Below are 16,746 nucleotides of genomic sequence, written 5' to 3' on the forward strand. Positions count from 1 at the left end.
TTGTGTTGTATTTATTTATTATTATAAAAGTAACTAAAACAAAATTAATAATTTTCTTTAGATTAGTTAAATTTAGATTAGGTAAAAAAGTAACAAATAATATAATAAAAGTTATTCACCAGGCATGCATGTTCGCAGCTTGGTGTAGCCCATGGGTATTGTAATTCAATAGTGTAATGTGATTTGCATGTACTCTAAATGATTTATAACTTATGATGGCACAAATAGTAGTTAAATTGAATTCAAAGAGCAATAAAACAGTAAAATGTAAGTATAAATAAATATATTATTACGAGTCTAAAGCTATTTAGGATAAATGAATGTATCTTTATGGAAAGTTAGATTTAGGTTGTTTTTTGTTTTGGTGGTTGGAAGATTAATTAAACTTTGTGCAGAATTAAATATAAAAAAAAACAGAGTTCAGCTGAAAAAAATGTCTGAAGTGTATATAATAAATTACACAAAATAATTTTGAGATAAAGAGAAATATTTCACATGAACGGCACTTTCTATTCAGAGCAGTGAATAAAAAAACTTGATATATTTGTGGACAAATCTTTGTCTTTTAGTTTATTAAAAATACTTCTCTAAAAAATCTGATATTTGGTGTGATTTGTAATGCTCACTGAAAATTTTCCAAATTTTGTGGAGATACTTATACTATATAATATGTTTAGTAATACCAAAATTGTAATGATGACTTTAAACAAGTACAAAGTGGTCACGTGATCAGACATGTTGACCAAGCCTGAGAAAACCTTTATAAAGGCAGTCTTAGTGCATGTTTCTCAATAAGCTTGACTCTAAAAACCTTAATAAAAGAAATCTTCTACCTCAGAATGGTTGGTATGGGAATAAACAATTTCAGTGATAAGCTAATCACTAAACGTCTTAATACACATACCAGCTGAAAGAGATACGTTTTTATTTCATCTGGATTTCTCATCATCAAGAAAAAGTAATTTTGGTGCATACATGTTAATAAACTAGATAGGAGTCTTTACTAAATGCAGGCTTAAGGTATACTTGTTAATAAACCAGCCAGGAATCTTTAATGAATGTAGCCCTCAGGTATACTTGTTAATAATCTAGCCAGGAGTCTTTAATAAATGTAGCCTTAGGGTGTACTTGTTAATAAACTTTTCAGGAGTCTTTTAATGAAAACAGCCTTAGTGCACACCTGTTAATAAACTAGAATGGTCTTTAATAAAAGCAGTCTTAGTGCATACTTGTTAATAAACTTGAATGGCCTTTAATAAAAGCAGTCTTAGTGCATACTTGTTAATAAACTTGAATGGCCTTCAATAAAAGCAGTCTTAGTGCATACTTGTTAATAAATTAGAATGGCCTTTAATAAAAGCAGCCTTAGTGCATACTTGTTAATAAACTAGAATGGCCTTTAATAAAAGTAGCCTTAGTGCATACTTGTTAATAAACTAGAATGGCCTTTAATAAAAGCAGTCTTAGTGAATACTTGTTAATAAACAGGAGTCAGGACTTTTTAATATAAGCAGTTTGAGTGCACACTTGCTATTGTCTGATAAACATCTAACTCAGTTTTATTTTTTGTGGGTCTTGTGTTGCTGCTTATATTGATGTCACCTCAATGTTTAGTTTACATTGGCCAAAAGTTACTCCCATATTGTGTCAATTAATTCAGTTTATAATTTTGTGGCCAAAGGTTGCCCTCATGTTTTGACAGCTTACCTTCACATCTTGATAATGAATACTATTTCTCAGGGATAAAAACTGTACATAGAATACTTGATTTTGGTTCAGATATTTCAGAAGTTTTCCAGTTCCATATTTTAAGTTTGTATGTGTTATTAGGTGTATGATGTTCTCTTCATCCTGTAGTATCTGTGTGTGCTATATGTTGCTGGATGTATACTGTAGTGTTCAAGTTGGTATATGTCATTGAACATATCTTGTCCACTCTTCATTTCGTATTGTTAATTATGGTTATCTTGTCCTCTTATGTGTTTGTGTGATGGTCATTTTGTTTAAAAGAGACTTATATTGGAGGAGTGAGGTTAAACTTTATATATAATTTTATCATCTGTTTCTTTTCCCTCAAGGGACCCTTCAGCAATATGAAAAGTACTTCACAGTTAGACAAAGAGGTGGACTTTATGACTCCAGAGGAAGCTGATCAGTTGCTCAGCACAAGGTGATAATTTTTCTTATTTGCTTAACAGTTTTAGTTTGGTTTTACTAACCGTTGAAGTTTCTATTCCTCTTTGACTTGTTTTACTACCAATTTAGTGTAATAGTTTTACTACCATTTTTGTATGACAGTTTCACTACCAACTCTGTGTGACAGTCTTACTATTAACTCCGTGTAATAGTTTTACTACTACCTTTGTGTAAGTTTTACTATCAACTCTGTGTGACAATTTTACTACCAATTCCGTGTGACAGTTTTACAACCACCTTTGTGTAACAATTTTACAACCACCTCTGTTTAACAGTTTTACTACTACCTCTGTTTAACAGTTTTACTACTATCTCTGTTTAACAGTATTACAACTACCTCTGTTTAACAGTATTACAACTACCTCTGTTTAACAGTTTTACTACTACCTCTGTATGACAGTTTTACTGTATATGTTGGTATCATTATTGGTTCATGACATTGTTGTCGTCACAGTTTGGTTATACTAATAATTTAAATTACTAAACAGTGTGAAAGTTGTATGTACCCTTCTATTGTGAAATGTAATCAAAGAACAGTGTTTTTGCTGCTTGTTAGAAGTTTTTTCTTCATTTATAGTTCCCAGAAAGAGGTTTTCAGTGATGAAGAAGCGAGTGATGTCAAACTGCTCCTCTCTGGACGAAACCGAAACTCTGCTGCAAGCATGGACTCTGAAACATCAGACAGTGTCTATGACCCAGTTCCTACATCTTTTGGTTCAACAAATTTTGATGATGAAGATTTTTATCAGACCCCAACCCCCTGTCCATCAGGTTCAGCAGTATTTTATGAGGATGTTGAGTATCACATACTTGAGGGAGGGCACTACTATTTTGAAATGTCAGGCTTAACTGAAGATAGTGAGGATGATGAAATTACCATGTATTGTCCTGTTCCTTCTCGAAAGAAAGCAAGAGTGAAATTTAGTTCCCAACCAATTAGGGTAAGCTTTTCAGGTGTTCAAGAAAATGCTGGTGGAATTTAATTGTTTGTACAACCATTTATTTGTTCTTTGTACTGTTGCATTTGTGCTTTATATACCTTGTTTTCTGTGTTTAAAAATATAAAAAATATTTTTTCATCTTCATACATAAGATTGTTTCTTAATTTATATGTCATCATGTTGTTATTTTATAGGTATATAGTACCTACTCCATTGAATATTACGATCGTCGAAATGACGATGTCGATCCAGTTTCGGCATCAGCAGAATATGAGCTGGAGAAACGTATTGAGAAGATGGAAGTATTTCCAGTTGAAATTATGAAAGGTAAGTTTAAAAGAATGATACTGTGATTAGATGAAAACATTCTGTTGTAAGTCACAAAATTACATTTTCTGTAAATATATAGTTTATATTCCTGTACTTTCTACACTCACACATAGTCATATGATATCTGAAAATGTTTTGACACTAAAGTAATTATTACATTACTACTACCAAAATGTATGAAACTTAGTCATATAGAGATCACAAGATGATGATTATGGTATCAGGTACCTTTTGTTGATTCCAGTTATATATATCTATAGGTTTAAGATTGGGCATTAAGAAAACTTTTACTTGAACTGCTTTTCCATTGTAATCAAGTAGTTTTACTTACTGTTGTCTTGGTCTTGAAGGTTTTAGTATCATTGGATTGAGTGCTGGACTCATCAGCGTTAGAATATTAAACTTGGTAGTTTTACTTACTGCTGTCTAGGTTTTGAAGGTTTTAGTATCATTGGATTGAGTGCTGGACTCATCAGCGTTGGAATATTAAACTTGGTAGTTTTACTTACTGCTGTCTAGGTTTTGAAGGTTTTAGTATCATTGGATTGAGTGATGGACTCATCAGCCTTGGAATATTAAACTTGGTAGTTTTAATTACTGTTGTCCTAAAGGTTGTAGTATCACAGGAGTTGTTGCTGGTCTCAATAACCTTGTAATATTAAGCTTGGTAGTTTTGATTACTGTTGCCCTGAAGGTTTTAGTATCACAAGAGTGAGTGCTGGACTCAGTAATCTTTGAATATTAAACTTGGTACTTTTAATTACTGTAATCTAGGTCCTGAAGGTTTGGGCTTGAGTATTATTGGAATGGGAGTTGGAGCTGATGCTGGGCTTGAGAAACTTGGAATATTTATTAAAACTATCACTGATGGGGGAGCAGCATTTAGAGATGGAAGGTGAGTGCTTTTCTTATTTTATTTATTCTGTTGATTCCTTCAAGTAGATCACTGTTATATCTTTCATAGTGTTTCACCACTTACCACAGAACCTTAAATTATTTTATAGCATGTTACTACTTAATACAGGGCTATTTTATATTATACTGTGCCACTACTTGCCATAGAGGTGGTAAGTTCTTCAATAATTTGTAACATTAAATGATTTCAAGATCATTTAATGATAAGCCATTTAACCAGTTAACTGTCTGATTGTTGAGAGTTGTTAATTAAATGCATTTGATAATTATCTTGGAGATGGTCTTAATAGTAGTTGTTTTATCGTCTTCACTGTGGTTCAGTGGCTTTTCATCGTTACACAAATACTGTTTACTCTGCAAAGTACTAAATGGATAACAGATCAGTAGAATGTTACCAAATATCATCATGAAAACTAGTTTACAAGAGTTTTTTTCTACCACTTGTGTTCTTGCAGAATTCACGTGAATGACCAGATCATTGAGGTGGATGGAAAATCTCTGGTTGGGGTTACACAAGCTTATGCTGCATCAGTCTTGAGGAATACATCTGGTTTAGTCAGGTATTTTTTATCCACATGATTAAATTAATAATGACAGTTGTAACAAGTGAAAAAGATTGTGGATTGTAAGGTAAGAGGGAGACTTGTAAGAACAGTTGTATCAGATGAAAAGGATCATAGATTGTAAGGTTTGTAAGAGGGAGACTTGTAAGAACAGTTGTATCAGATGAAAAGGATCATAGATTGTAAGGTTTGTAAGAGGGAGACTTGTAAGAACAGTTGTATCAGATGAAAAGGATCATAGATTGTAAGGTTTGTAAGAGGGAGACTTGTAAGAATAGTTGTATCAGATGAAAAGGATCATAGATTGTAAGGTTTGTAAGAGGAAGACTTGTAAGAACAGTTGTATCAGATGAAAAGGATCATAGATTGTAAGGTTTGTAAGAGGGAGACTTGTAAGAACAGTTGTATCAGATGAAAAGGATCATAGAATGTAAGGTTTGTAAGAGGAAGACTTGTAAGAACAGTTGTATCAGATGAAAAGGATCATAGATTGTAAGGTTTGTAAGAGGGAGACTTGTAAGAACAGTTGTATCAGATGAAAAGGATCATAGATTGTAAGGTTTGTAAGACGGAGACTTGTAAGAATAGTTGTATCAGATGAAAAGGATCATAGATTGTAAGGTTTGTAAGAGGGAAACTTGTAAGAACAGTTGTATCAGATGAAAAGGATCACAGATTGTAAGGTTTGTAAGAGGGAGACTTGTAAGAACAGTTGTATCAGATGAAAAGGATCATAGATTGTAAGGTTTGTAAGAGGGAGACTTGTAAGAACAGTTGTATCAGATGAAAAGGTTCATAGATTGTAAGGTTTGTAAGAGGGAAACTTGTAAGAACAGTTGTATCAGATGAAAAGGATCACAGATTGTAAGGTTTGTAAGAGGAAGATTTGTAACAAGAACTGTAACAAGTTAAAAGCATCATGGATTGTAAGGTTTGTAAGAGGGGGATTTGTAACAACAGCTGTAACTAGTTAAAAAGATCGTAGATTGTAAGGTTTGCAAGAGAGAAGTTGTAACATGTGAAAAGGATCATAGATTGTAATGTAAGTATAAAAACAAACCTGATAGCCAAGTTACCCCATACAGCATAATCATGCAGCACTGTTAGGATATATGGAGATTAGTCTAAACAGAAAATTTAGACATTGGGAGAAGGGTGAAGGAGTTCAGTTCTATTAAAAGACCAGGTTTCACAACCACATGTTATCACACCTATAAATGTTTCCTACACCCTAGCTAATGAGAGAACACAAAGCATGAATATTCTGTCTAACAACTACATTCTGAATATGGCTGGTAGAACACTCAAGCTTCCCACCAGTATGTACTGGATGGAGTTGTAAACCATCAAGTAAGCTCTCTTCTTGATTGTTGAAAGTAATAAACCGAATAACATAACATTTGTAACTGACCCACAGGCAATATTACATAGCATTCAAAGTGATTGGTCCCACAATGGATGTAAGAAAGCAAAGCAATTGCAGTGTGAGACCATTATTTAGATGTATATATCAGGGTGAGAAAAAAACAAGGAAGCTGAGAGGAGAAGCTTTTATATCAAGCCCATCTCTGGCATGATACCTACCTTTCATTCTCTGTTAAGGTAGAAGTGGAAATCGTGAAACGCTTTCATCAACATTCAGAAAGAAGGAGACTGTATTATATACCTAGTGGGACAGTATAGAACCAAAAGGTTACTGGTGACATTAATAAAAACACACTTCCACCTCCACATAAAACTCAGTTAATCCTCTTGCATTGTCACCTACCAGAGAGATTAACATACTTCTTGTTAATAAAGTTTTTCTACTTTTAACATTGTAATATGTGTGGCATTATACTACTCATATTTGCTAAATGTTCAACAAAATGCAAGCTAACCTTCGTTCTTTATACACAGGTTTGTGATTGGTCGTGAAAAAGACAGTGCTAACAGTGAGATAGCACAACTAATATCTCAGTCACTGAAGGCAGACAGAGAACTGGATTCCCCTCACAAACCTACCAAACAGCAATATTTGCAAGACACTCATCAACAGGTAAGGTTTTGAAGCTTGTTTAGATATTGAGTTGTTTCTGGGTCAAAGCACCATTATTCATCTCACTATCAGTATAATATCAAGTATTGTATGAGATGGTGTCATAAAGTAGTCAGTTCCTGTATTTCAACTTTACTAATCTTGTCAGTGTAAGTCTATAACCAACAGAATCATGACTGACAGTCATGTTACTGTAATACGATATCCAACAAAACCGTGACTGATAGTCTTGTTAGTGTAATACCATATCAAACAGAACCATGACTGGTAATCTTGTTAATGTAACTCAAAATCCAACAGAATCATGACTAATAATCTCATTAGTGTAATACTATATGAAACAGAAGTATGACTGAAAACCTTGTTTAGCAGTACTTTCTTGAACAGTTTTATATGCTACTGCTGTCTCTACTAAAAGTGTAAAATAAGTTGTTTGTATATTGCTATTCAGTCAAACATTATCTTTAAATAGAAAGTACGTTTTTGTGTAAAACTGTACTCTGTCTAGGCCCATCTCTACATATTGTTAAAGTGAGAACACAGAAAATTGGTCTGCATTTATTTTATGAAGCAGAACTTGTTTAATTAATACTTAATGTTTTTGGGAAATTTTGGTATTCTTACAACATTTTTTATCCTGCACAGTCATTGGACAGTTCTTTAGGTTCCACTCCTGAAGAAGGGGAGGATGGTTCCACTGTTGAAGTCTTTGATAGCAGTAATTCTACCTCTCCTGACTTTGATTTGGACAGTTTGAGAGTTAAACTTAAAGAGGTAAGTGGTATTTTATTTGCAGAGTCTAGTCTGTAATGTTGTTTCAGGCACAAAGAACATGGTGATGTTGTAATGATATTTTGTTATGGAAGTTTGTGATAACTCTTTCCTGAATAAAACAAACAGTAAAAACATTTGTCTGTGAACTGCTAAAGAATTAAAATTTAGACATGCACAGAACTTGTTTCCAAGGGTAGCAATTGGTAATAAAACCTGGGATGTGAATATAACTAAATTATCATTCTATGCCAGTGGTTCCCAACCAGGGGTGCGAGATAACATTTAAGTTTTGTTTTGTTTATATTGAGGATACCGTCCTATATATTCAAAAGTTACGTTCAATTTTTATTTTTTATTTTTCTTGTTACAGATGTAGCTTTTTACCTTGTTACGACAAACTATCGTTTCTACCGTCATCGGTGCACACTGAAATCTTAATGTACAACTGTAAACAAACAACACATGAAACGTGACTTAAATACTCGGCACAACTAATCAGGTTACGTTTGTGAATGCTGTCTTAAAGTGTCTATTATTTATTTATCTTATATTCACGTGATTGTGACTCGAGAAACTTCCAGAAGTATCCAGAATTAATCGATGACATCATGTGACGTATATTTGAGAATGCTCTAGAAAGTTTTGCAGACTATATAAACCCACGCGTGATGCTATGGTAGTCAGTGCATTGTTGATTTTGTGTTAGTGCAAAAATTCATTATGTCAAAGAAAAGGAAATGGAATGATGATTATGTGAAGTTTGTGATGTCGAGAAACCCACTTGTTGAGAAATTTATATGTAAAATATTTTCTCAACCCAAACGAGCCGTTTTTGCATATAAATATGTGAAGTTTTGTTTCACTTGCATCGGAACAACTGAGGATCTGCAAAAACCCCAGTACATGCTTTGTGATGCTGTCCTTTCAAATGCAAATTTGAAGCCATCTAAGCTACAGGAACACTTCAACAACTGGCATGATGGAGCAGCTGTTGCAGGCCACGATGTTTAATCGTTGAAAGGTAGAAGGGCCAGCTTTGATTCTCGAGCAACCCTTCTAAAATTAGGTTTTATATCTGCTGACAAACCATGTGGCATGTAAAGTAGCCAAATCAAAGAAGCCCCATACAATTGCAGAAGAGGTTATAAAACCGTTTGCATTAGAAATGACAACAATTATTCTGGGAAAAGAAGCCTCAAACAAGCTTAAATTAGTGTTGTTATCAAATAATGTTATTCAAAACTGAATTGGTGATTTGAGTTTGGACATTTTGGACCAAGTTATTGCAGTTATCAGGACTAGTCCCTTGAAAATCTCTCTCCAATTGGACGAAACAACTGATGTTGCAACTTGCAGTCAACTCATCGCACTAATGAGGTATGTCCATGATGGTGCCATAATGGAAGATTTCCTGTTCTGTGAAGATCTGAAAACAACCACAAAAGGGAAAGATGTCTTCCAGTATTGGAAGGTCTTCTTTGTGAAATATGATTTAGATATCCAAATTATTGGTTCTGTGTGTACCGACGGTGCCCCTGCTATGCTGGGAAATAAATCAAGATTTTTTGCACTGATGAAACAAGATTCTGCACTTGCAAGGTACTCAGTGTTTTCTTCATTGACATGCTTTAGCATCAAAAACATTGCCTCCAAAGTTGAAAAAGGTCCTTGACACTTCTATGAAGACCATCAACTGGATTAGGGGTTGTGCTCTGAACCACTGCCTTTTCAAGTCGCTTTGTGAAGATTTTGGAAGTGAGCATTCAGTCTTTCTTTTCCACACAGAAGTCTGTTGGCTGTCATATGGGAGAGCTTTAATGCGCTTCTTTGAACTGTGAGAAGAAGCCAAAACATTTCTGAAGGAACGCGACTATGATCTGCCTGGAGAAATAGAATCACAAGAATTCAACCAAATGCCAGCCTATTTGAGTGATATATTCACTCGTACAATTGACCTGAGTGTATCTCATCAAGGGAAAAACATAAACATATTGAAATGTTGGGAAAAGTTAAATGCTTTCAAAGAAAAGTTACATCTTTGGTGTTGACGAGTTAAAAGAGAAAATCTTTCAAATTTTCCATCACTTGAAGAAATGGTAGGTGAGGATGAGTCCCTAATTCCATGTGTGTGAAGAAATTGTGGATCATTTGGAAATACTATCAAAGTCATTTGATGGATATTTTGGAGGAGAACTGGAAACTTCTAAAGAATGGATTATGAATCCATACTCCTTCAATTTGGATATGTCATATGATGAAGAACTGGAGGAAGATCTTATTGAACAATGCACAAATCGAGTTCTTGAAATACAGTTTGAAAGCAAAACTTTGGAACAATATTGGTGTCCGGCAATGGACATGTTTCTAAGATTTTGTGAAAAAGCACTCAGTGTGCTCATCCCATTCACGACAACATACTTATGTGAGTTTGGATTTAGTGCCCTTTTGTCAATCAAGACAAAATCTATAAATCACTTGGCTGCACAGGCAGACTTGTGGATTGCTATCAACAACAAAGTGTCACCCTTTGAAAAACTTGTAAGAAATAAACAGGAACAAAAGAGTCATTAAATTCAAATTGGCTCATGAATATTTGAACATTTCAAATCCAAAGAAATTTCATTTCATGCATGGATGAAAATGTATTTTTTTGTAAACCATCTATGGTTTGTGCAACTTTTAATTTGGTGTAATATTTTTTCTTTCCCAAATTTTCGTTTTTGTTTATATATCATTAAAAACTAATAATAAAAAATTGTTTTGGCCGCCTTCACCTTTATTCTTAAATAAATAATTACTGTAAGGGGTGCGAGAACATATTAAAATTTTTTTCGGGTGCGGGGCATAAAAAAGTTTGGGAACCACTGTTCTATGTACATAGGTATGAATATATCCAGGTGATATTATTTTGTGTGTCTGTGCACAAAGATGAATGTCTCTAATACTGGTATTTGCTACTTTGTGAACAGTTTCAGAATAAAGGTAAATTTAATAGTGTTGGTAAAAGGTAATGATTTCTGTGTCAATAAGTGATTAGTTCTGTAAATTATGAATACTGTGTAGTATGGTTTAATATGTTGAGACTTTTGTGTGCTATAAGTAGTGGGTTTGTTGTTTTATATAATGGGTTCTTATTGGCTCTGTTTAGAGAGTTCTGTGGGCCATAAGTAGTGGATTTGTTTTTTTTGTAATGGGTTCTTATTGGGTATGTATAGGGAGTTCTGTGGGCTATATAAGTAATGGATTTGTTGTTTTATATAATGGGTTCTTGTTAGTTATGTATAGAGAGTTCTGTAGGCTATAAGTAATGGGTTTGTTGTTTTATATAATGGGTTCCTGGTGGTTATGTATAGGGAGTTCTGTGGGCTATATAAGTAGTGGGTTTATTGTTTTATATAATTGGTTCCTGTAAATTATGTATAGAGTCATAGTCTCGAGTCATAGAGTGGTCATCTTCAATCAGTGTGATTATAAAATACATTATTCTATATAAGTGTCCAGTCATAGTGTGGACGTCTTGAATCAGTGTGATTATAAAATACATTCTTCAACATTAGTGTCCAGTAATAGGATGGACATCTTGAATCAGTGTGATTATAAAATACATTCTTGTCCATTAGTGTCCAGTAATAGGATGGACATCTTGAATCAGTGTGATTATAAAATACATTCTTCTACATTAGTGTCCAGTAATAGGGTGGACATCTTGAATCAGTGTGATTATAAAATACATTATTGTCCATTAGTGTCTAGTAATAGGGTGGACATCTTGAATCAGTGTGATTATATAATAAATTCTTCTACATTAGTGTCAAGTAATAGGGTGGACATCTTGAATCAGTGTGATTATAAAATAAATTCTTCTACATTAGTGTCTAGTAATAGGGTGGACATCTTGAATCAGTGTGATTATAAAATGCATTCTTCTACATTAGTGTCTAGTAATAGGGTGGACATCCTGAATCAGTGTTATTATAAAATAAATTCTTCTACATTAGTGTCCAGTAATAGGGTGAACATCTTGAATCAGTGCAATTATAAAATACATTCTTTGACATTAATGTCCAGTAAGAGGGTAGATGTTTTGAATCAGTGTGTTCATTCTAAAAACAAGTTCTTATTTGAAACAATATCCAAGTATTCCTTTAGAATGTGGATCAACTTACTAGGAAGGACGTACGTGAAATTATGTTGAGTGCTTCTGTCAATGACATTTAGTGTTTTGTCAAGGATGAGAGTGAAGAAAACAGTGATGGTATGGTGTTGGTTACCTAATGAAGATTAATAAGGAGTGAAAAGTATAAATTAAGGGACAAGTAGTACTGAGAGCTCTCAGTTTGACACTAGGTAAAGACAAACTTCAAGTAATGGTACAGCTCATGTTCCAGTTGATATAATATTTTACCAACTGGTTTATTGCAGCCTGTCTGTATTTTATGAAGTATACTGTGAGATAAGTGTTTATACCAAACAGTTTTTCAGCAAAAATAATCTAAAAAAATGTTCTGTTAGAGAATGACATCTGTCAGCCAATAGAGAATTAAAAGGTTTTCTTGTATTGACATTAATATTCAGAAATATCAGATGTCACCTTTTCAATCATAGGATACTTCACTTTCTAAACAATTACTTCACATGATGCACTATAGAGTATCAGCAATAAAAGGGTTAATAGTGTATAAAGTATACAATAACAAGCAAAAGTTTCTATCTTTTGTTGACCTGGAGATGACCCTAGAAGGTCGAAACATTCTTCTATACTTTATTTTAACTAAAGTTTTAATACCCATACACCCATCCTGAGAATATATTTTTACTTCAAGTGGGTTTCTCATCGTCATGAAAAGTATCTGTCTCTAGTGATGGGTAAAGTTTAAGTTAGTTTTTCATAGACGTTATTAATTGTGTCACACTTTTGTCTTTACTCAGAGCCAAAGCTCTGAAGTACTTATAGATGTTTACCATGAAAAGTAATTGTTGAGTATTTCAGTTATGCTAAAATCACTCAGCAGTAAGATACAGTAAGTCTACATTTTTATTTTTTAAGTTATACTTTGAAGTGTGAATGATAGTATGATTATTTCCAAGCAGGTTAGTGTTGAACATCCTGTTTGCAAAATGTAACTTTTGTCATCAACATTATTCATGTTTATTTTCCCTTCATTTCAAATGTAAATCTTGAACTGTGCCTGTATTTCTAGCTTTTCAAATGCAGCATGTGAAATCATCCACCATAAGTAGGAGATAGAGGAATACTTCGACAGAAATCATGGTTTTAAATGTATGTAACCTCTGTAATCATATTAACTCTTTAAAATGTTTGTTGTTACAGGTCCAATATAAACAGTCATTGGCAGAAGCAGAAGTAAAGAAATTAAAAAATAAGGTAAGCAAATGGAGATATTGAGTAGACTTCCCAAATTATGGAATAAAATGTACCTCAAAACTGTAGTTTTTGTCTACTGAATTGTGTGTTTAGTTGTATTAACATGTTTTGCTGTTGGTGAAACAATAATATTAAAAATGTTAATATTTAATAGTTAATGTTTTAATATTATTGTTTCACCAATAGCAAAACATGTTAATGAACTAAACAAAGAATTCATTGGGAAAGACTGCTCTTTTAGCAAAACTTGAAAATGTTATTACTATAAATGTGTGTAAATCTATTAAGATAATCAGATATAAAAAAGGAAATTTCAAATGTTAAATATGGGTGATGGACCTCTTGGAAATATTGTCAGCAGAGGGCATTATGTAAATTGTATTATGGTGATTTTATGTAAAGGTACGAATTACTGTGATCCTTTAAACATTGTTCTCTCAAAGGTGATAAACACATAGAATGAATGAGTCTGTTTCCAGTATCATCCAGTTTGTTTCTTTAAACTGTGCACTAAGATGTTTGTCATTTTACAAACCAACAATGATTTTCAACATTTGTTTCTTTCCCTGGAGTTTGCAATGACCTCCCATTCACTCATCTTTCTTCAGTCTTTTTTGGTTTTTATATCATGTATATGAAGTTTTGTCTTTGCAGCCTGTTTCATATGACCCTAGTCCTTCTCATTCACTCATCTTTCTTCAGTCTTTTTTGGTTTTTATATCATGTATATGAAGTTTTGTCTTTGCAGCCTGTTTCATATGACCCTAGTCCTTCTCATTCACTCATCTTTCTTCAGTCTTTTTTGGTTTTTATATCATGTATATGAAGTTTTGTCTTTGCAGCCTGTTTCGTATGACCCCAGTCCTTCCCATTCACTCATCTTTCTTCAGTCTTTTTTGGTTTTTATATCATGTACATGAAGTTTTGTCTTTGCAGCCTGTTTCATATGACCCTAGTCCTTCCCATTCACTTATCTTTCTTCAGTCTTTTTTGGTTTTTATATCATGTATATGAAGTTTTGTCTTTGCAGCCTGTTTCATATGACCCTAGTCCTTCCCATTCACTCATCTTTCTTCAGTCTTTTTTGGTTTTTATATCATGTATATGAAGTTTTGTCTTTGCAGCCTGTTTCATATGACCCTAGTCCTTCCCATTCACTCATCTTTCTTCAGTCTTTTTTGGTTTTTATATCATGTATATGAAGTTTTGTCTTTGCAGCCTGTTTCATATGACCCTAGTCCTTCCCATTCACTCATCTTTCTTCAGTCTTTTTTTGGTTTTTATATCATGTATATGAAGTTTTGTCTTTGCAGCCTGTTTCGTATGACCCTAGTCCTTCTCATTCACTCAAATCTCCTTCCCTACCCTATTTAGTTTTTTCTCATTCTCAGATATGAAGATTCACATGTACTATTTTACCACTCTATTAGGGGAGGATGTTGGCATGCCTCGTCCATGAAGAACTTTAGATCTGTCTGCCCTAGTTTATCATTGGGCAGACCTTCCTTTTCTAGAACAACAGTTGTTAGAGTCTGTTCTGCCAATATGAGAGGCAAACCCTAATTACCCTTTTAATTTTACCCAAGCCCAATTTTCTCACTTTCATCTCACCCTTACTACCCTGCTACAGTACCTTTCATATCTTCAACTTTTGCCTGAGACTCTTCATAGTAATCCTGAGGGGTTTTCTGCATATATCTTCTCTCACCTTACGTCTTCTTTGTTTTGTCTGTTGTTTTCAGCTTTCATGCTTTGGGCATGGTTCATCTGCTGTTGAGACCTTTAGGCTGTGATGCAGTTCTGGAATGAACCTGCCTCTAGCATAGGTAACTTTGAGACCTTTACATGGTACTTTGTTTTATGGCATTGTATGTTTGACTCCATTCCAGAGCCTTCAGCATTGAAGGTGGCCTCAGCCCACCAACATATTACCCTCACTATCTTGGTAACTCATTTGTCACCGACTTTGCTGAGTGCAGCACTGCTTGCTGTTTATTGACTTTCCCTTTTCCAACCCCTTCCTGTACCACTTTCTCATAGTGCTACAGTTCATAAATTTACTTCATGATACACAATTCGCCAGTGGTCAGTTTGGGTACAGTTGGGACTCGTATGTTAAATTCTTTCATTGGTGAGAACCTTTCCTTGCCAATGTGTCAGCTCACAGAGTACTATTAGAAGGATATATTATTCCTTTCTTTCCCTTCCTCCATTTTCTCGTGATCCTATTTCCTTCCGTTCTTTTCAGGATCTCTTGTTATGCCAGCTTCTTTTACAGACAGTTCAGGGCCTTCTTTGACAACAGACTATTAAATTTAGCTCCATTAGATTTGAGGGGGTTTTGATAGCCAAAATAGACATTTTCTGTGACTACCTACACATTTTTATAGCAGAGCATTCCCATCCATATCTTTGGTTTGTCCCTCAAGGAGTTGTGTACCAGTTTTACATACTACCTTTCAACATAACATTGGTGACACACATTTTATCATATGGTCTGCTTCTTTGCTCGGCATATTCATGCCTTGGACCCATGCTTCGATGTTTATATGAACTACTGGCTTCTTCTTGCTCATTCTGAATGTGAATTGGCTTGTCACATGCAACAGTCCTAGCCAAAGCTGCACAGGTTGGCTCGTTGATCAAGTTGGAGAAATCCTTCTTTTGTACCACTTAATACTTGATTTGTTGGGGTGTTTTCTTCAAAACTCATCTTGGTTGGGCCCAGCCTTCTTCATTCTGTGGAACATGGCATTCAGAAAGTCATCTATTTCCTCACTTTCTGCTTGCAATGTTCTGTCACTTTTGGGGATGTGGCCTTTCCTGACTCCTCTTACACCCTTGGCAGGCCCCATATGAAGTCTCCTCAGTCCTTCAAAATCGGTGGAACCTCACACTGGATCCCTTGAATGCATCTATCATCATTCCCTTTTCCCTTGAAAATGATCTTATTTGGGTGTTGTATAAGGCCCACATCTTTTTGGGTATTCCACTTCCTCTTATGCAATTAGATTTGAATTTGTTCACAAATGCATCCATTTATGGCTGAGGTGTCTGAGTGGATAGCTGGGAGGTTTTGGGTTGTTGGTCTGTTGAAGTGTTCTCTTTACATCAATGTTCTTGAATACTTGGCTGTTTATCATGCTTAGGACTTTTTTCTTCATCTCTCCACCCATTGTCTTGCTAAAGTACATTCCAATAATTTTGCTGATTGATGTAAAGAGATCACACACATCTAATTTGTTTTATGGCGTGTCATGTACCTGATGCTTTCAGTCTCATAACTGATCATGTTTCCCAACCATATTAGGTTTATCCCTAGGAGTGGTCCTTTCATCCTACCATCTTTCAGTGACTCTATCTGCATCTGGGTACACCCTATATTGATGTCTTTGCTACTGTTCTAAATAACAGATTACATCATTTTTGGCACCTCTAGCCTTGGATATAGATGCCTTCAGTCAAGATTGGTCTCTTCAGTTCCTCTTTGTTTATCCTCCCAACTGTTTACTTCATCTGGTGACCTCCTTCATCCATGCTATTATTTGCAATATTTTTCTGATTGCTCTTTACTGGCCCACTCAACTATGGTTCTCTTGCTTG

The 16,746-nt window shown here is 34.4% G+C and overlaps 1 protein-coding gene across 9 annotated transcripts in view; it reads left to right on the forward strand.

Moving 5' to 3' along the window:
- Positions 1-16,746, forward strand: part of LOC143256352 (uncharacterized) — a 149,047-nt gene that overhangs the window by 28,815 nt on the left and 103,486 nt on the right. For all 9 annotated transcript variants that reach the window (XR_013031277.1, XR_013031279.1, XR_013031278.1 and 6 more), the window contains exons 6-13: positions 2,079-2,170; positions 2,774-3,137; positions 3,332-3,464; positions 4,242-4,362; positions 4,838-4,942; positions 6,845-6,983; positions 7,629-7,757; positions 13,090-13,143. Coding sequence is in view for 6 of the 9 variants with exons in the window: in XM_076513462.1 (XP_076369577.1) it covers positions 2,079-2,170; positions 2,774-3,137; positions 3,332-3,464; positions 4,242-4,362; positions 4,838-4,942; positions 6,845-6,983; positions 7,629-7,757; positions 13,090-13,143 (1,137 nt within the window). In the remaining 3 variants the exon portion in view is untranslated. The remainder of the gene's footprint in view (positions 1-2,078; positions 2,171-2,773; positions 3,138-3,331; positions 3,465-4,241; positions 4,363-4,837; positions 4,943-6,844; positions 6,984-7,628; positions 7,758-13,089; positions 13,144-16,746) is intronic.

This window comes from Tachypleus tridentatus, chromosome 7 (assembly GCF_004210375.1).
Source record: "Tachypleus tridentatus isolate NWPU-2018 chromosome 7, ASM421037v1, whole genome shotgun sequence".
NCBI lineage: Eukaryota > Metazoa > Arthropoda > Merostomata > Xiphosura > Limulidae > Tachypleus > Tachypleus tridentatus.